Source organism: Vulpes lagopus, chromosome 10, assembly GCF_018345385.1.
Source record: "Vulpes lagopus strain Blue_001 chromosome 10, ASM1834538v1, whole genome shotgun sequence".
Taxonomy (NCBI): domain Eukaryota; kingdom Metazoa; phylum Chordata; class Mammalia; order Carnivora; family Canidae; genus Vulpes; species Vulpes lagopus.
This window is the reverse complement of record NC_054833.1, coordinates 780790-801014: the sequence shown is the minus strand read 5'-3', so window position 1 is coordinate 801014 and position 20225 is coordinate 780790. Positions and strand designations below refer to the sequence as shown.

General features: G+C 42.0%; 1 protein-coding gene across 3 annotated transcripts; it reads left to right on the top strand.

Moving 5' to 3' along the window:
• The first annotated feature begins 5022 nt into the window (after positions 1-5022).
• Positions 5023-19348, top strand: ZSCAN16 (zinc finger and SCAN domain containing 16). Of its 3 annotated transcripts, XM_041771524.1 has the most exons (4): positions 5023-6551; positions 6879-7343; positions 8035-8173; positions 16460-19348. In XM_041771524.1, exons 2-4 carry the CDS (start codon positions 6918-6920, stop codon positions 16978-16980), a joined length of 1086 nt encoding a protein of 361 aa, XP_041627458.1. In that variant the 5' UTR covers positions 5023-6551; positions 6879-6917; the 3' UTR covers positions 16981-19348. The 3 variants fall into 3 exon arrangements, with proteins under 3 accessions (XP_041627458.1, XP_041627457.1, XP_041627459.1); XM_041771523.1 differs by having other exon boundaries at positions 5025-7343; XM_041771525.1 differs by having other exon boundaries at positions 5031-7304.
• Positions 19349-20225: the final 877 nt, after the last annotated feature.

The window sequence follows — 20225 nt, the reverse complement described above, 5'->3', positions numbered from 1 at the left end:
GTCCACTCTCCCTTGTATACATGCTGTCTCAAGCAAATAAAGCAAATCAAATCTTAAAAAAAAAAAAAGAAAGAAAGAAAGAAAAAGAAAAAAGAAATGGGAGGTAGAGTTTGAGAGGCTGGAGGTGGGAGCACTGAGTATTAATCCACCCTTCATTTCTATGCTGCATAGGCCAAATGCCTAATGTGAAAGACCTTCACCCAAACCTGACTTGACTGCTGTTTCTTTGTATCACTCAGGACTCTGGCCCTGCATGGCTCTCTTGAGTGTTGGGACACGGGACACCTCTCTTTAGGTGTAGAAAAGACCGTTCAACCCTGCTCAGCCTTCTTAACAAAATCAGCCAACCAGAGGAATTCTCCCCCAGGAGCAAAAATCTATTTTTGGTGGGGCCCCTGGGTGGCTCAGTCCATTAAAGCATCCGACTCATGATTTTGGCTCAGGTCATGATCTCAGGGTGTTTAAATCAAGCCCCAAGTCAGGTGCTGGGCATGGAACCTGCTTAACATTCCCTCTCTCCCTTTGGCCATCCCCACCCTGGCTGGCTCTCACTCGCTTGCTCACTCTCTCCCCCTCTCTCTACCACTCTAAATAAATGAATGTATTTTAAAAGAATACATTCTTGGCCTCTCTGGGAAGCATGTGATTTACCTATTCCTCCTAAAAAGGGAAAAAGTGTGTTCTAAAATAATAATAGGGCAGCCCCAGTGGCACAGCAGTTTAGCGCCGCCTGTGGCCTGGGGCGTGATCTTGGAGACCCTGGATTGAGTCCCATGTCCGGCTCCCTGCATGGAACCTGCTTCTCCCTCTGCCTGTGTCTCTGCCTCTGTCTCTGTGTGTGTGTCTCTATGAATAAATAAAATCTTAAAAATAAAATAAAATAATAATACCCATTATAAGTTAATTAAATGATGTAGCAAAAGGAAAAGTCCTTGGCAAACTCTGACAATCATGGCTGCCATCTGTTGAACACCAGTTGTGTCCAGTACCAATCATGTTATAGCTCATGTAAATGTTCCCACTCTTTGAGGTACTAGTATCTCAAACAATGTATAGACATAATTTATTCTCATGAAAGGCTTATAATAAAATGAAAAGTTTTTAATACATTTAAATGTTAAACAGCCTATAAAAGTATTTTTAGAGTATAATTCTGTAAAATAGACTTAAAATATTAAAAGTTGGAAGTGATAAAATGTTAAGTGTATTTAGATAAAGAAAAGGGAGTGATTCTCACCTTTTCTATTTCTCTGTATATTCCAAATGGAAAAGTTAGAATTCATCATACACATGTAATAAGTACTTTAAAAAAAATTAAATACTACAGAATCACTTGAGCCTTTCTGGAGATGATTCTTTGATAGCTTTTTCAATTATTTCTTTTAGGATTGGTTTATTTAGAGTTTTCTACCTTTTAAAAAAATATTTTTAAGTAATCTCTATGCCCAACGTGGGGCTCGAACTCACAACCTCAAGATCAACCAACTGAGCCGGCCAGGTGCCCCACAGATTTTCCTGCTACTTCAATGAATTATGGAACTAAAGGTACTGTCCCAGAAAATCACCAATTTCATTGATATTTTTTAAAACGTTAGTAGCATATTTACTTCATCTGCTATTTGTCATTTACAATTTTTTTATTTATTTTTTTTTTGTCATTTACAATTTTTAAGGGTTTTCTCTCAATTGGATTTGCTGTAGGTTTGTGGTTTTTATTTTTTATTTATTTTTAATTTTTATTTATTTATGATAGTCACACACAGAGAGAGAGAGAGGCAGAGACATAGGCAGAGGGAGAAGCAGGCTCCATGCACCGGGAGCCCGACGTGGGATTCAATCCCGGGTCTCCAGGATCGCACCCTGGGCCAAAGGCAGGCGCCAAACCGCTGTGCCACCCAGGGATCCCAGGTTTGTGGTTTTTAATAGGCTTGTTTACAAATGTTTCATTCTTAGATCTATTAATGTTACTTTTTCTGTGTTCTAATTCATTTACTTCTGCTTTTATCCATATTTCTCTTCTAAACTTTTCCTTGAGGATTTCCTTCTAATTTCTTGAATGCTTAGTTCATTTTTTTTCTCTCTTTTTAAATAATGAAAGCAAGTAATATACATCCATCAAGTATTGTTATTTTTAAATAGTCTACTAGTGGTTTTGCAGGGTGGTTTTTTGTTTGTTTTTGGTAGCTTTGGAAGATAAATAAGAGGTCCCTGGTTGTCATACACAGGACTGCCTGCTTATGCCTCAATCGTGAGAGCAGAGAGGCTCCATCCAGGTAAAGGAAGGATGTAACTAAGACAAGGACCAGAGCCAGGGTTTTACCAGGCTCTGTGACAGCACTAGGAAGCCTCATCCTGTCTGACATCCAACCACTCAGGTTACCACAGCCAAGTGCTCCAAGGCTCTGGCAAGCTGATTGTCTGAAGTGAATGGCTGCCTGAAGCTAGGGACATACCTGAAGAATATTCTGGATTCCTCAGGACCTGGAGGAGGGTTTGTGTTTGGAACCTGGGAGAGAATTTGATACAAGACATTAGATTAGGAGGGAGAAACATGCTGATAATGCACTGCACTGCAGGGGCAGGGCAGAGAATAATTGATCGTTGTCTGTTTAAATTTGCTCAGCTGGCTATGAGGATGTGTTACATCACAGTCAAGGGAAGGGGTTGGCTTTCCATCATGTACTTCTAATGGGAAGAAAAGCAGAGGTTATGCTGTTTTTAAATTTCTCTCCCAGAGAGGACAGTTGTCTAAGGCTAGTTTACTTGGAAGTCATTTATGTGTTTCCTAAATGACCCCTCCAGATTTATTTTTTCATTTTTTAAAAGATTTGCTTATTTTAAAGTGTGTGAGCTGGGAGACAGCAGAGGAGTAGGGAGAGACAGAGAAGCAGTCACCCTGCTGAGCATGGACCCTGAAATCATAACTTGAGCCAAATCATGAGTTGATGCTTGACTGACCGAGCCATCCAGGTGCCACCCCCAGGTTTATCTGACCACTTATATTTGCCCTATGAAGCACAGTGAAATTGAATCTGATTTTCATCTTCAAGGAATTACATCCTCTTACAAAATGACCTGTCAGGCAAAGAATTTCAGAAAGGGATATTGATAACATTCCCCAAAAAGGGAAATTATTTGTGGGTTGTGAAGAATAAATGAGGTTTTAAGACAAGTGTCTTTCCTGTTTACACCCATAGTAAATTTTTGCAAAATGTTAAATTTTATAGGTGTGCCTGACTGGTTCAGTCTGTAGAGCATGTGACCCTGGGAGTTGTAAATTCAAACCCCATGTTTGCGCAGAGAGATTATTTAAAATCTTTTTTAGGGCAGCCCGGGTGGTTCAGCGATTTAGCGCCACCTTCAGTCCAGGGCGTGATCCTGGAGACCTGGGATCGAGTCCTGCATCAGGCTCCATGCTCTCTGTGTGTCTCTATGAACAAATAAAATCTTTAAAAAAAATGTTTAAAAATTAAATAAAAATTTTTTTAAAAAGTTAACTTTTGGGATGCCTGGCAGTTGAGTGTCTGCCTTTGGCCCAGGGCTTGATCCCGGAGTCCTGGGATCAAGTCCCACATCAGGCTCCCTGCATGGAGCCTGCTTCTCTCTCTTCCTGTCTCTGCCCCTCTCTCTGTGTCTCTCATGAATAAATAAATAAAATCTTTTTTTTAAATTAACTTTTATAGAAGTATATAATGTATAGAAATCAAGTTCTCTTTGAGCTTACCCCAATTGAGAACACATTTAAGATAATTATTCTACAAAAATTTGAGTTTTCCAATTTAAATAATGTATTTTGTATATGTTTGAACATTGGTGAGTTTTTTTATAGATTTATTTACTTATTTTAGAGCTCAAAAACTGGGGGAGAGGCAGAAGGAGAGAGAATCTCAAGCAGAGCAGACTCCCCGGTGAGTGCAGAGCCCAAGGTGGACTTGATCTCACCACCCCGAGATCATGACCTGAACAGAAATCAAGAGTCCATGGCTCAACCTGCTGAGTGACCCAGGTGCCCCTTGTGTAAGTATTTCTATATAAATAATTCCAAGAAGCTAAGTTGCTGGATCAAGAGGTACAGACATACTAATGTTAAAAAGTCTTGCCTTCCAAAAATATACAACCTAAGAGTGCCTGTATGTTCACATACTTTCCAATAGTGAATATGACCAATCTTTTTATCTTTCGTAATCTGAACAATTTAAGAAAATTTTATTGTTTTAATTTAAATTCTTTATTAGTGAACTTGAATGGTCTCTTTGTGTTCTGTAAATGCTCTGTGTGCTGTAAATGTAAGTTGTCAATTTTTCTATTGGTTTGGCGGTATTTTTCTTATTTTTTTTGGAAGAGGTCTTTGTATATTAGGAAAATCAGTCTTGTGTCTTTAGATGGGTGACATTTCACTCTGAGCTTATAATTTAGTTTTTATTTTCTTCACTTAAAATTTCAAATTTTTACATCACCAGTTTCATTTATCTTTTTTTTAAAAAAGATTTTATTCATTTATTCATGACACAGAGAGAGAGACAGAGACACAGGCAGAGGGAGAAGCAGGCTTGATGCAGGAAGCCTGACATGGGACTGGATCCCAGGTCTTCAGGATCACGCCCTGGACCGAAGGTGGCGCTAAACCGCTGAGCCACCGGGGGTGCCCTTCTTTTTATACATTTTCAGTTGTGTGTCTTTAGGGTTTTATGTCATGATTAGAACCCTCCCCACTCTGAGGTAGCAAGAGCTTCCCAACCTATCTTCTTCCTTCTGTACTTGCCCAGACTTACAAATTTATTTTTAACACAGCAGTCAGAAATTTATTTTCAGTACCTATACCTGAACATGTTACTCCCCTGCTCAGAAACTCTGAATGACTTCTCATCTTGAAGTAAAAAGAAAAAAAAAAAAATATATATATATATATCCTTGAACTCACCCAAGACCCTCCTATCTCAGAGACCCTCTCTGTACTCCCAACATCCTTTTGTTACCCTAGCTCCAGCCACTCAAGCATCTTTCCTGTGCCTAAAATATTTCAAACACTCTACACTCCAGGCTGTGCCTTTGCTACCCCTCTCCCTGAAACAGCTTCGAGCCATGTGAAGTGCATGTTTTCTTCTTCTTTTAATGATAGCATTTGGACAGGTATCATGGACAGGTATCCACAATATCACCCCTGATGATACACCCATTCATCTCCCTCAATCTTTGCTCAAATGTCAGTGTACTAGTGAAATTCTTTATGACCACCCTATTTAAAATTGCATTACTTCATTCTCACCCCAAACTTCGTATTTCCTTTATTTCCTCCTTGGCACTAACACTCACCATCTAATACACTATATATTTTTCTTGTTTATTGTCTGCCTCCTTATCTCATACACACAAGCACACATACTAAATTACAAATTCCATGAAGGTAAGGGTATTATTTTCCTTTAAACTATAGTTCCAGCTTCCAGAATAATGCCTTGGCATAGGGGCACTTGGGTGGCTCAGTGATTGAGCGTGTCTGCCTTTGGCTCAGGTCGTGATCCCGAGTTCTGGGATCCAGTCCCACATTGGGCTCCCTGCAGGGAGCCTGCTTCTCCCGCTGCCTATGTCTCTGCCTCTCTCTGTGTGTCTCTCATTAATAAATGAATTTTTTAAAAAATCTTTTAAAAAATTGTCTGGCATAGCAGATGAATAATCAGTATTTGGGTAAGAAAGGGAAAAAGGGGGGAAAAAAACTAAGCATTTCTAACCCATCAGATTGGCAAAGATCAAAATATTTTATGAGGTTGCATTGACAAAGACAGGTAAACATGAACATCTCTAGTAGGTTCTATGATTGGTAATTTGGCACTAACAAAAATACAATGTCCCTACTCTGTACTCTAGTAATTCTATTTCTGGGAATATATTCTATGTAAATACCCTTACACATGAGAAAGATTTATGTTTACAGTAATTTACTGCAGCAGCGTTTCAAGATAAAGATTGAAAACAACCTATATGGCCATCAGTGAAGTAATTATTAATAAATGATGGCACATATAAAAAATACTACGCAATTGTTTGAAAAGAAAATAAAAGGCAGGCTCGAGGCAACCCTCTACGCACCATCTCCAGTATTAGCTGCTGGGAAGGCGGAAGCAAGGCGCGGAGATGCTACCATTTGTGCAGGAGGGAAGGACGGTGCGTGTGTCCGGAGGAACACGGGAGGTCAACACTAGATGCTGGAGAACACGTGTTCTTTTTAAATATTGAGCTGTGATAATGTATTACTTTTCTACACTACGTATTTAATCAGTAAACCTAAGAAATTCTTGAGAGGGAAAATGTTTTTAATGAGAACAGAGGCGCGGCGCCGCCCCCCGCACAGCTGGGCGGTGTACGTGGCCGTCCATGGGGTCGTCCATGGGCGGGGCCGGAAGGGAGCCGGGCGCCACCAACGAGGCCCGGCTTCCTAGAGCGGCCGGAAGTGCCGGGGCCCGCGGCGGGGCGCCCCGGTCGGCGGAGTCCGGTCTTTGTTCCGGTGGCGGAGGGGGGTTTGCCGTGGCGCTTGCGTCCGTACGCGCGTCAGGGTGAGTCGGCCGCGTCTCCTGGGCAGGGAAAGGGACGCGGGAGGGCTCCCTCGGCGTGGTCCCGCGCTTGTGCAGGGGGGACGGGATGAGAGCGGACGCCCGGGAAGCTGCGCCCCGCGGGCCGTGGAATCTGAGTGGTCACTCGGTGCTGACGGGTGCGTGCCGCTTGTCAGTCCCGTGAGAAACCCGAGGATCTCACAGGTGGTCTAAGTGAGAGCCTGGTGTCAGACCGTGGCCCCGCTTCAGCGTTGGAAGACGGTCGGCTTGCTCTGGTACCTTCGTGAGTGTCCTGTCCACAGCAGCTTGGTCGTTTCTCTGCGGTAACAGGAGTCCAGCCCCAGAGAGGACCGTCCTCACGCAGCCAGAATGGCCGCAACCCCGAAACCCGAAGAACAGGAAGGACTCGTGATGATCAAGCCCGAAGACCACTCCTGGGCACAGGACGCGATCACCGCAAACTACAGCCCTCACAGGAGGGAGCTCTTCAGGCAGCACTTCAGGAAGCTGTGTTATCAGGACGCTCCCGGACCCCGCGAAGCCCTCTCCCAGCTCTGGGAGCTCTGCCGCCAGTGGCTGAGGCCGGAATACCACACCAAGGAGCAGATTTTAGACCTGCTGGTGTTGGAGCAGTTCCTGAGCATTCTTCCTCGGGACCTGCAAGCGTGGGTGCAGGCGCACCATCCGAAGACAGGAGAGGAGGCGGTCACCGTGCTGGAGGACCTGGAGAGGGAGCTGGAGGAACCGCGCAAGCAGGTGGGAAGGGGACACTCGGCTGTGAAAGAACACCTGAAGGTCTGTAGTAGGTTATCCTAGCGAAGAGCAAGGCTTAGTGAGGGACCTAGCTGCCAGTGTCAAATAACTCAAGTGTGGCTGAGTAAAGACACAGGAAACGGGATTCAGAATCAGTTTGGAAGGCTGGGATCTGGGAGAAGTTACAGGAAGGCAGGTAGGCTTCAGAAGTAAACTAAGAGTTCTCCAACATTCATAGCTATCTATTTAAAAAATGAGCTACCTGGTAAAATACCTCATTTTTATTCTTTTTTTGTACTGTTTTTTTAAAATTCAGTGTATGTTTTACACTTTACATATCTTCATTCCTTCTAACCACATTGCAAGAGCTCTGTAAGCACTTCATGCTTGAGGCTATCCTATTGGACAATGCAGTTAGAGAAGAAATGCCCCCATTGGGTGGCAGTTGGACTAGATAATTTTTAAGGTTCTTTCCAAGTCTGAAGACCGTGATCCTGAACCTGTGCCAATCTTTGTGAGACACTGAATTTCACTCTAGAGTGACCTGAGGTGTAGAGAGTAGTTTCTGCCTCTACTTTTTTTAGTCATTATTACTTCTGCACTTCAATGAGAATTTTTCTCTTTTGTGTTCCTGGTCCCTGGCAAATGCTTCTTTTGATCCTCTCTCTGAAGTTCTTTTAAGTTCTTTCACAAAATCTGCCTTATAAGCCTAATCATACTTCATTGTTCCCAGCTACCAGCCAATTCAGAAAGACAGGACACGCTTTTGGACAAGTTGACCCCCTTGGGAAGGCCCCATGAGTCACTGACTACCCAGCTCCGTCCCAGGAAGACTCAGCAGGAGCAGGAATCCGGGGAGCCCCAAAGGAATGGTAAGGAGAAGTTTATGTGTGAGGGAAGATGTGGTTCCTTGTGTTAGGAGCTTTCTCCCTTAATGTTCTCCTTTGCCAAGTTTTCTTGCTAATCCTCCATCTCACTGTGGAAGATTTTATCCCCCCCCCCCCCTTCTTACCACTGCCTCATCATGGAAAGAATTAAATTTTAGTTTTTCATTAGACTTAAAAGCTGCTTTTTGGCCCAATGGATGGGGGGATGGGATTTAAATACTTAGTAATACATTTCTGTTTGTTATTGGATGATCCTAGTTCTAAATTCTCTTAAATTTAGATTTTGAGCAGGAGAATTTGACGCCTTGTATTAGTCTATTAGAGCTACCAGAACAAAATACCACAAGCTGGGTGACTTATACAACAGAAATTTATTTTCTCAGTTGTAGAGGCTGGAAAGTCCAAGATCAAGGTGTTAGCAGGCTTGGTTTCTGGTGAGGCTTCTCCTTGACTCACAGACTTGCTGGGTCTTCACATGGTATTTATTTATTTATGAGAGAGGCAGAGACACAGAGGGAAAAACAGGCTCCATACGGGCTGCCCCACGTGGGACTCGATCCTCTGTCTCCAGGATCACACCCTGGGCTGCAGGTGGCACCAAACCCTGAGCCACCTGGGCTGTCCTCCTTAATTACTTCTTAAAGGCCTCTTTTCCAAATGCAGTCACACTGGTGACTTAGAGCTACAACACTAGGGGCAGGGGAAGGCTGGCATGAAAGCATAACATTCTAAGAAAAGCAATTGCTCTGAGTTGATTTTGATTTTGATAAAGAGAATTTTGAAAAATCAAAAGCCAGTAGGGAAGTAGCCAAAGGCAGATGCTCAGCCATGGTATTCCTGAATACCATGCTGAGGAAACAGAATTTCATCCTATCACAGGGATGTTTGTTACATTATTTTATTTAAAGTAGGCTCCATGCTCCAACACCAACACAGGGCTTGAACTCAAAACATTGAGATCAAGACCTGAGCTGAAATCAAATCAAATACTCAACCAACCATCCAGGTGCCCCGTTACATTGTTTTACATAGAGATAGAGGAGTGGATGACAGATTGGTGTTTAACAATCACTATCCATGGGCAGCCTGGGTAGCTCAGCGGTTTAACGCCACCTTCAGCCCAGGGCCTTATCCTGGAGCCCTGGGATCAAGTCCCACGTCGAGCTCCCTGCATGGAGCGTGCTTCTCCCTCTGCCTGTCTCTGCCTTTCTCTCTCTGTGTCTCTCATGAATAAATAAAATTTAAAAAAAATCACTATCCATGATTCTACTTTTTTAAAGTTACAAAGAAAGATATTGGAAGGATATCTCCAAATGTAGACAAAGATTATTTGAAGGTAATGAAATCACAGGTGACTTATTCTTCTCTATTTTCCAAAGTCTGTAAGTAAATGAGGACACCGCTGTAAATAGAAAATAAATAAACACAAAGGGGTTGAGGGGAGACCACTTTCAAATATAGAAGATTATAGACCAGTGCTCGAATAAGGCTGGAAAGAGAAAATTCAAGAGATATTTGTTATTCATTTATTAATGAACAGGTCTGATTAGATACTGATGGTGGGGGTTATTTTAATAAAAATCCAAGTTTGTGACTTGGACAACTTGCAGATAATGGTGTCAGTAATTGATAGGAAAATCAGAAGGTGGGAATATCTTGTGTGTGAAAACAATGGATTCAGCTTTTATACATGTGAATTTGCTCTATCCCTAAAGCATGCATCCAGTAGGCAATACAGATTAAAATATGGTTCTAGGGGATCCCTGGGTGGCTCAGCGGTTTGGCGCCTGCCTTTGGCCCAGGGCGCAATCCTGGAGTCCTGGGATCGAGTCCTGTGGCCGGGCTCCCGGCATGGAGCCTGCCTCTCCCTCCTCCTGTGTCTCTGCCTCTCTCTCTCTCTCTCTCTCTCTGTGTCTATCATTCATAAATAAATAAATAAATAAATAAATAAATAAATAAATAAATAAATAAATAAATAAATATAAATCCTTAAAAATATATATATAAACTTTTAAAAAAATATATGGTTCTAGGGGCACATGGGTGGCTCAGTCAGTTGAGCCTCTAATTCAGCCCAGGTCATGGTCCCAGGATCCTGGGATTGAGCCCTGCATTGGGAATGTGTCCATGCTCAGCAAGGGGTCCGCTTCTCCCTCGACCCTTCCCCCTGCTTGTGCGCACGTTCTCTGTCAAATTAAAATCTTTAAAAAAAAAAAAAAGAAATTATATATATATATATATATATATATATATATATAAATATGGTTCTAGATATGGGAGAAAGATATAGAAGGAGATAAGAGGTTTGGGATTCCTCAGTGGGTACATGATAGAAGACATGGCTATAGGTGAAGTTTACCAAGAAGAATATATATATAAAGTGAGGAGAAGAGAGACACCTGCAATCAAATAGGGATTGGGGATCTGCCTCTTCCTCTCAGGTCATGCTCCCAGGACCAGACTCCATATCAGGCTCCCTGCTCAGTGAGGAGTCTCCTTCTCCCTCTGCCTGTCCCCCTGCTCATGCTCTTTTTTTTTTTTTTTAAGATTTTATTTATTCACGAGAGACACAGAGAGAAGCAGAGACATAGGCAGAGGGAGGAGAAACAGGCTCCGTGTAGAGAGCCTGATGTGGGACTCGATCCCGGGATTCCGGGATCACGCCCTCAGCCAAAGGCAGATGCTCAACCACTGAGCCACCCAGGAGTCCCTCCCTTTCTTCAAATAAATATAAAAAAGAGAGAGCCACATGTAAATTTCTGAGGCATGCCACCATTTGAAGTTTGGGTGGATGAAGAGGATTCTGTAAAGACTCGGGACTGTCAGTTAAGAGAAGCAGGAGAGGATGGTGTCACTAAAGACACCAGGAATTCCAGCCAGCTATAGCCAGTGCTACTAATAGGACACAGGATTAAGAACTGATAAACATCAACTCACTGAATTTGGCATTTAGAAGTTAATGGTAGTCAAAAATAGTTTCAGAAGGCAAAAGGTAAAAGATGCAGACTATTTTAATAAGCTTTAGTAAGCTTAACTATATGGAGTCTTCATCTTTTTTCTGTGAGCAGGCCTAATATAAGAAATTTCTCGGGCAGCCCCGGTGTGGTGCAGTGGTTTAGCACCGCCTGCAGCCCAGGGCGTGATCCTGGAGAGGATAAAGTCCCACGTCAGGCTCTCTGTATGATGCCTGCTTCTCCCTCTGCCTGTGTCTCTGCCTCTCTGTCTCTATGAATAAATAAATAAAATCTTTAAAAAAAGAAAAAGAAAAATTTCTCTCCCTGCTTTTGGGAGGAGACAGGACATGCAGTCAGTCGTAAAATAGGTCACAATAGGGCACTTGGGTGGCTCAGTCAGTTAAGCATCTGCCTTAGGCTCAGGTCTTGAGCTCCATGTTGGGCTCCCTGCTCAGCCTGGAGCCTGCTTTTCTCTCTCCCTCTGCCCCTTCCCCCCCACCCCCTCATGCTCTCTCAGGCTGTCTCTCAAATAAATAAAATATTTTTTTAAAAAGGGGGAATCACAATAATGTAACATGTCAACATGCTAAATTCTATGTAGAACATACAATTATTGATTAAGACTAATAGTCTGTGCAAAACTTTAAGTTCTAGATGGTCTTTCCTTGGTCTTTTTTAATATTTTTGGACTGGTTTCACTCTACAGCATGTTACAAATTCAGAAAAATACACAGTTCCTATACCTAAAATTGTAGAGGCTTATATGTGTTGCTATTATTTTTTTTAAAAAGATTTTATTTATTTCTTCATGAGAGACACAGACACACAGAGAGAGAGAGATAGGGAGAGGCAGAAACACAGGCAGAGGGAGAAGCAGGCTCCATGCAGGGAGTCCAATGTGGGACTCGATCCCGGGTCTCCAGGATCACACCCTGGGCTGAAGGCGGCGCTGAGCCACCCGGGCTGCCCTGTGTTGCTATTAAAATAACTTTCCAAGGGAAAATATTAAGTGTCTTTTTTTTTTTTTTTAAAGATATTTATTCATTCATTCATTCATTCATTCATGGAGAAAGGGGGGGGGGCGCAGAGGGAGAAGCAAGCTCCCTGCAGGGAGCCTGATGTGGGATTCAATCCCAGGATCCTGGGATCACAACCTGAGCCAAAGGCAGATGTTTAACCACTGAGCCACCCAGGCATCCCTGAATTGTCTTTTCTTAATCTAATCTACTGAAAGGTGCTTCCTGAAATGTAGTTACCGTACGAGGCCTGAGAATTTTTAGGGAATACATTTGTCTGCATTGAACAGTATGAATATGACTTTTTCCCTAAGGTACAACACCAAGAGCCATACACAATTTTTATCTGTGTCACCACCATCAACACACCCCTTACCAAAACAACTGACAAGCAAAATACAAAACCCACCAAAACAATACAAAAACAAAAACAAAACCCTGCAGAAATCATAACACATTTCAAGACGTGTCTCTCAATTTTATTAAAAGCATATTAATGTCTGGTCCAAATCCTCATTTTACATTTGAAGAAATATACCCACAGTGGTTGTGATTTAGTCTGTTTCCAAAGAGTAAAGGTAGAGCTAAGATTACAGTCAGAACCTGGGGCTCCTGCCTGCTGGTCCAGAACAATCATTAACAGCCATCAGGATAATGTACCAAAATTTAGTCACTATCTTTCAAAAATAAGTTTATCATTAAATAAACTTTTACACACTATATCCGGTTTAAAAATTTCATTTTATCCGCACCAGTAAGGTATTTGTATTAGCTGTTGGCTAGGGTAATAGGACTCCTCTCTGTAAACATAACTGGGAATTAAAACAGTAGTACTCCCTTAATACAGAATTATCTTCATAGATGACAGAAAAACTTGGGAGAGCAGAGTATCTTAGAATTCTTTGTAGCACAAATGTGCTAATTTTTAATACTTTAAAATTAAAGTATTTCAAAGGGAACTTTTTGGACATGCTACTCCCCACAACACTGATCCTCCATTACCAATAAATAAAAGTCTCCTTAACTCTGTTCCAGTTTCACTTCACTCAGCTTTTAACCTTGTCCTTGCTCCCCTAGACTGTGAAGCAAGTTGTACACAAGATTTTAGATCCAAATAATTTTCATTTTATCTGCTCTAAAAGGTCTCGAGGGGCACCTAGGTTGGCTCATTCAGTTAAGCATCCAGCTGTTGATTTTAGCTCAAGTCATGAGATCAAGCCCAGTGTTGGGTTCCATGCTCAGCGAGTTGTCTGCTTGAGATTCTCTCTCTCCCTCTGTCCCTCCTCCCACTTAAGCTCTCCCTTGCACTCCCCCTCCTGCCCCGCCCCCCACCATCACACCATCCCCAAATAAGGAAATCTTTGAAAGGTCTCCTGGAATCCTATTGGCCTGAGCTCAGACTAGCTGGCACTTAGATATATAAATAAAGCTCTGAAACTCCCAATTGACCAAGAAGTAGACTACAGGTCTCTGAGATGAGAAAACTTACATTTGACAATTTCCATACAATATTATTCTGTACATTGTTCAATTGCAGATGTAAGGGAGAGGACTGTCATTTCAATTGCTGACCCATGAAAAACCAACCTTGTATTCAAAATGAGAAAGAAAATAGAAAGAAAGCCTTTTGAAGTCCTGGTGGGATTTTTCTCTAGATTTCTTCTGAAATTGTGGGGGAAGACTCATCCTGAGGACTAGTAGATTACACTGAAGATGGTAAACTGACCTTAGAATAAACCTTTTGTTTCTTTTTTTTTTTTTAATATTCATCTTCAGTAAGCCACAGGAAAGCCAACCACTAGTGACAGCTATATATAAAAGAAGTGGTTGAGGGATCCCTGGGTGGCGCAGCGGTTTGGCGCCTGCCTTTGGCCCAGGGCGCGATCCGGGAGACCCGGGATCGAATCCCAGGTCGGGCTCCCGGTGCATGGAGCCTGCTTCTCCCTCTGCCTGTGTCTCTACCTCTCTCTCTCTCTGTGTGTGTGACTATCATAAATAAATAAAAATTAAAAAAAAAAAAAGAAGTGGTTGAACCAATATGATGATGTTTGAGAACGCTTTTCTTAATGGTATGAGAGTGTCTCTAATTTTCATGATTCGCTTAATCATTATTACCCTATTAACTCAGCAATACTCTGTTATACATTATACTTTCACAAACATTTTATCATACATTCCCTCATCTAATCAAACTATGGGTAAAAAGGAGGGCACAGAGGTGATAAGGAAATCAAAATAGGGATGCCTGGGTGGCTCAGCATTTGAACATCTGCCTTTCAGCTCAGGGCGTGATCCTAGGATCAAGTCCTACATCAGGCTCCCTGCGTGGAGCCTGCTTCTCCCTCTGCCTATGTCTCTGCCCCTCTCTTTCTCTCTCTCTTTCATGAATAGATAAATAAAATCTTTAAAAAAGAAAGAAAGAAACCAAAATAGTTGTCATCTGCCAAAATTTAAACAATCAGATAATTCCCAGACTGGAATCTAGACCTCCTGGTTCTAATTTAGTCTTTGTCATTTCTAGCCAAAGATAATATGGCATTTAAGTTCCAAAACAATGTCAACTTAGAGCAGATATCCAAACTTTGAGAAAGTCTACTGCCTGGTTTAAAAAAAAAAAAAAAAAAAAGGTCGTTAAGAAGGAACAGATTTGAAGACTGGTAGCAAGGGGATATGGTGATGACAGTGAAGGGCGGACTTACGACATGGCAGTCAGTGAGCCATGTAACCTAGTGTTTTCCACCCCAAGCCCAGGCATTGAAATATCTGGTAGCTCTTGCTGCTGCTTCCATCATGCCAGGTGACCACTGAAAGCAGTAATTAAATGAACTGTTGCACAGTTAGGATTCCTAGATTTGTTGAAATGGTGGTCACAGCATGATGAAATAGGTGACACTTTCTACTCCCACCCAAAATCATCAGAACAGCTATTTTCTCATAAAATTCATCTTAACAAATATTGAGTACTTGCTATCGTGTGCTATTTTGTGCTAAGCTTGGGGTTGAGGACATGGGGAGTAGGAAGAGGGAAAGAGCACATCCAATTTAGGAGATTAGAGAAGACTTCCTGGAGGAGAGAGCATTTGAGATGGACCTTGCATAATAGCTAGGCCTGTGGTTCTCAAAGTGTGTTCCCTGGACCAGCAGTATCTATCACACCAGGAAACTTGTTAGAAATACAAATTCTTGGGGATCCCTGGGTGGCTCAACAGTTTGGCCCCTGCCTTCGGCCCAGGGTGTGATCCTGGAATCCCAGGATCGAGTCCCACATTGGGCTCCCTGCATGGATGGAGCCTGCTTCTCCCTCTGCCTGTCTCTGCCTCTATGTCTCTTATGAATAAATAAATAAAATCTTTTTTAAAAAATGTAAAAAAAAAATACAAATTCTTAACCCATACTCCATCTTTTTCAAATCAGAAGTTCTGGAGTCAGAAAGCTTGGCATTCTGTTTTAATAAGTCATCCAAAGTGATTCTGATGCACAGTCAAGTTTGAGGGAACCACCATGCTAGGATTTGGATGGGAAGAGATGAGAGTGAGGAGATCAGTTTCAGGGGGAAAAAAAAGGATTCAACCCAGCACACCAGACCATCCATTATCACTTCCTGCTAATTTTCCTAACCTACATACTCTTGGTATGCTTTCAATTAATTATTTACACATTCCCCTCCTTTGATGGTTCCCACTCACTACATTCCTTTTAGATTCCTAATCCCAAACTTTTACTCAGTTTTATTGCCACTTAATCACCTGTGTCTTAGGCCCCTGCATGTTTCTCCCAAACTTTTACCTCTGCCCCATCTCTATTCTGTAATCCCCATCGGTCCCTCTTAGTCCCTCACACCATTCTGCCTTTGCAAGGGATTATAACCCCCTGATCCACATCATTGCCTTTTTCCTCTCTTCTTAGTCTGTTCCCAAATAATGTATCCTGCTGCTGTCTTCCCTACTGGCCTCTTAGTCTCTTTCTTATAATATCAATATATGTTTTGATGGTGCCAAATATCTAGTTTGTGCATTGTATGTGACTTTGTTTTGTTTTTAAATATTTTATTTATTCATGAGACACACAAGGCAGAGACACAGGCAGAGAGAGAAGCAGGCTCCTCACAGGGAGCCCAATGTGGGACTTGATCCCAGAATCCCGGGATCACACCCTGAGCCGAAGGCAGACGCTCAACCACTGAGCCACTCACACATCCCGACATTTTTTATAATACATTTATAACATTTATGTGTTCTTTCTTTCATAGGGTTTGCTTCTCAAACCTAGATTAGGACATGTTTGTGAACTCTTTGTTACAGGTAATAAAACCAGAATTAAGGATGAAGCTCTGTCCCAGAAGGAACATAGGCCCAAGGATACAGAATTCCTTGGGAAGATAAATGACAGACTTAACAAAGACATTCTTCAGCATCCTGAATCCAAAGATGCTACTGAAAGTGAAGGTAGATTAGAGTGGCAACAGAAGGAAAGAAGACGCTATGCATGTGATGACTGTGGGAAAAGTTTCAGTCACAGCTCAGACCTTAGTAAGCACAGGAGGACTCACACTGGAGAGAAGCCCTACAAATGCAATGAATGTGGAAAAGCGTTCATTCAACGCTCCCATCTTATTGGACACCACAGAGTACACACTGGAGTGAAACCCTATAAATGTGAAGAATGTGGGAAAGATTTTAGTGGGCGCACAGGTCTTATTCAGCATCAGAGAATCCACACAGGTGAAAAACCCTATGAATGTGATGAGTGTGGGAGGCCTTTCCGCGTAAGTTCAGCCCTGATCAGACATCAAAGAATTCATACCGCAAATAAGCTTTACTAAGATGGTGAAGTAACAGAAGTTCTTCAGCTACTCAGGTCTCCTTAGTTATCAAAGAATATGCCTTAGGAACTATGAGTATCCTGAATGTAGGCAATGATCCTTCAGTCATTAAACATTTCTCTGGCACCAGAGAATATACCTGAGGAAATTTCCTTTTATTTCTAAATTAGTTCAGTTTCTTAAGAAGCATTAAGGGTTATTTTGGAAATGTCTATTGACAGCCTGTTCACTTGCAGCCCAAAATTACCATGTTTCCTGGTTGAAAAATAGTGAATTCTATTTCTCAGCTTTCCTTTTCACTTGACATTCTGTGTATGATGTTAGGGAAAGCATTCACATTTTTCTCTGCCTTCATTTCTCCTTCTGTAGAGGCCTACCAGGTATGTTGTATTAAGTTAAAGCTTCTTTTGACGTTAAAAACTAAAACAAGGGCAGCCCGGGTGGCTCAGTGGTTTAGCACCGCCTTCAGTCCAGGGCCTGATCCTGGAGTCCCCGGATCGAGTCCCACAACGAGCTCCCTGCATGGAGCCTGCTTCTCCCTCTGCCTGTGTCTCTGCCTCTCTCTCTCTCTCTCTGTCTCTTATGAATAAATAAATAAGATCTTAAAAAAAAAAAAAAAAACTGAAACAATACTAAGTATTTGTTTTCCATCACTACTGATATAATGACCTAAATATTAATCCCCTTTTTATCTTAAAGTAGGGGGTATAATCATTTTGCAGAATTTGTTTGCCTACACTAAAAAAGAGGAAACCATCAGGGACACCTTGGTGGCTCAGCAGTTGAGCGACTGCCTTTGGCTCAGGGCGTGATCCCAGAGTCCCAGGATCGAGTCCCATATCAGACTCCCTGCGTGGAGCCTGCTTCTCCCTCTGCCTATGTCTCTGCCTCTGTGTGTTTCATGAATAAATAAATGAAATCTTTAAAAAGAGGAAACTATCAGAAAACACAGCAGAGCAAGGAAAACGTTCAAGTGGAAAGGAAAGCCTAAGTGATTAGTAGGAGCTGCTGGGACCGGGGATGACAGTAATGAGGATAAGTCACTCTTCTGAGACTCAGGTCCCTCTAAACAGACATGGGGAGGGATTGGTCCAGAACTGCATTGTCCAGTGGAGTAGCCAGTGCCCACACATGGCTGTATAAATTTAAAATTAAATTCACTCAAAGTAGAGATTTCTGTTCCTTAGTGATATTACAGGTCCTCAGCAGCTACATGCAGCTAGCAGCTATTGAACTAAGCAGCACAAATGCACATTTTTATCATCGGGACATTGCTGTCCCAATCGATCAACAGTAATGCATCTTCCAATTTAGGTATTGTGTAATTCTGAGTTCAGGAAGGTAGTAAAAGAGACACATAAGAGACTAGTAGCAACAGGAGATAAAATATAAACACTCTACAAAAGGAATTTAGTAATAACTTTATAGCACTTTTTTAATTTTAAAAAAAGTGTATTGTAATTGGATGATTGAAGATTATTAAAGTAAATACAATAACCTAATCTAAATTGAAAGCTTTAGGGGATCTCTGAGTGGCTCAGCGGTTCGGCGCCTGCCTTTGGCCCAGGGCGTGACTCTGGAGTCCCGGGATCGAGTTCCATGTCAGGCCTCTTGCATGGAGCCTGCTTCTCCCTCTGCCTGTGTGTGTCTCTGCCTCTCTCTCTCTCTCTTCTCTCTCTGTCTCTGTCTCTCTCATGAATAAATAAATAAATAAAATCTTTTTTAAAAATAAATTGAGAGCTTTAATTACCCATCAGATACCTATGCTGATAAGAAACTGGCACTCAGTTTATTATCTCAATCCAATTTTTTCTTTTTGGCTTGGAAATGTATTAGCAGTTCATGTACTTGCAACAGTTTTACATTCCTAGTTTGAGAATATCATAACATGACAAAAATTGTGCCCAGAGGCCCAGCACATCAAACCACCATGAATCAATGGTTCTAGGAATAGCCATCCCCAGAACAAGCAGGAAGGGATCTAATCTCTTCCTGAAGACAGGAATTACACACACTTGATTCTGTATTGTGACTAAGTAACCACCTGTCATTTCTGTCTCCACTACTACTGGAATATGAATCTTAAGTCACTCCTTGTAACACCATAAAGATAAACTGAACCTTTATATCTTTTGAACGTAATGCTGCTTTTAAAAAGTAAATTTACTTTGTCTACATCAACTGGTAGAAAATTTTAAACCATCAAGTCTCATACTTGTTTTTATGACTTAGAAGTACCTGAGCATGGGATCCCTGGGTGGCTCAGTGGCTTAGCGCCTGCCTTTGGCCCAGGGCACAATCCTGGAGTCCCGGGATCGAGTCCCACATCGGGCTCCCTGCATGGAGCCTGCTTCTGCCTCTGCCTGTGTCTCTGCCTCTCTCTCTATGTCTATCATGAATAAATAAATAAAATCTTAAAAATAAATAAAACTGGGATCCCTGGGTGGCGCAGCGGTTTGGCGCCTGCCTTTGGCCCAGGGCGCGATCCTGGAGACCCGGGATCGAATCCCACATCAGGCTCCCGGTGCATGGAGCCTGCTTCTCCCTCTGCCTGTGTCTCTGCCTCTCTCTCTCTCACTGTGTGCCTATCATAAATAAATAAAAATTTAAAAAAATAAATAAATAAATAAATAAATAAATAAATAAATAAAACTATGCAACATCTTTATTAAAAAAAAAAAAAAAAAAAGAAGTACCTGAGCAGTATTTTAAAGCATCTGAAGCAAAGGATTTTTAATGGTCCTGAAGAGAAAAGTAAAGTATTAAATCTTTAGTATTAGAAATATCCTTATTTTAAAAATAAAGCTAGATGTTGAATGATAGCTTTTTTTCCCCCTTTATCTTTTGTCTTGCTGAAAAACAAGACAGAAACTGTTGGCAATCTCTGTAAATGAGAAGCAAAGGTACAGGGGATCCCTGGGTGGCTCAGCGGTTTAGCGCCTGCCTTCGGCTCAGGGCGTGATCCTGGAGTCCCGGGATCGAGCACCCGGCATGGAGCCTGCGTCTTTCTCTGTCTCTGTCTCTCTCTCTCTCTTTCATGAATAAATAAAATCTTTAAAAAAGAGAGAGAGAGAGAAAGAGAAGCAAGGGTACAGGTGAAAGAACGAAAATAATCTCATACAGGCATCAATCACATTTGAGACTGGGTCACAGGATACAAGCCATACAAAGGAAAACATGAACTCCTTATCCCAAGGTACAGAGTCTTATAAGCACAGCATGTATTATTTCTCTATCCAACAAGT

Bases quoted from the DNA above. Each gene is read 5' to 3' on its own strand.
- ZSCAN16 (XM_041771524.1), top strand. From the start codon at position 6,918: ATGGCCGCAACCCCGAAACCCGAAGAACAGGAAGGACTCGTGATGATC. The intron at 7,344-8,034 runs GTCTGTAGTAGG...CATTGTTCCCAG, and splicing joins CTGTGAAAGAACACCTGAAG to CTACCAGCCAATTCAGAAAG. The intron at 8,174-16,459 runs GTAAGGAGAAGT...TCTTTGTTACAG, and splicing joins CGGGGAGCCCCAAAGGAATG to GTAATAAAACCAGAATTAAG.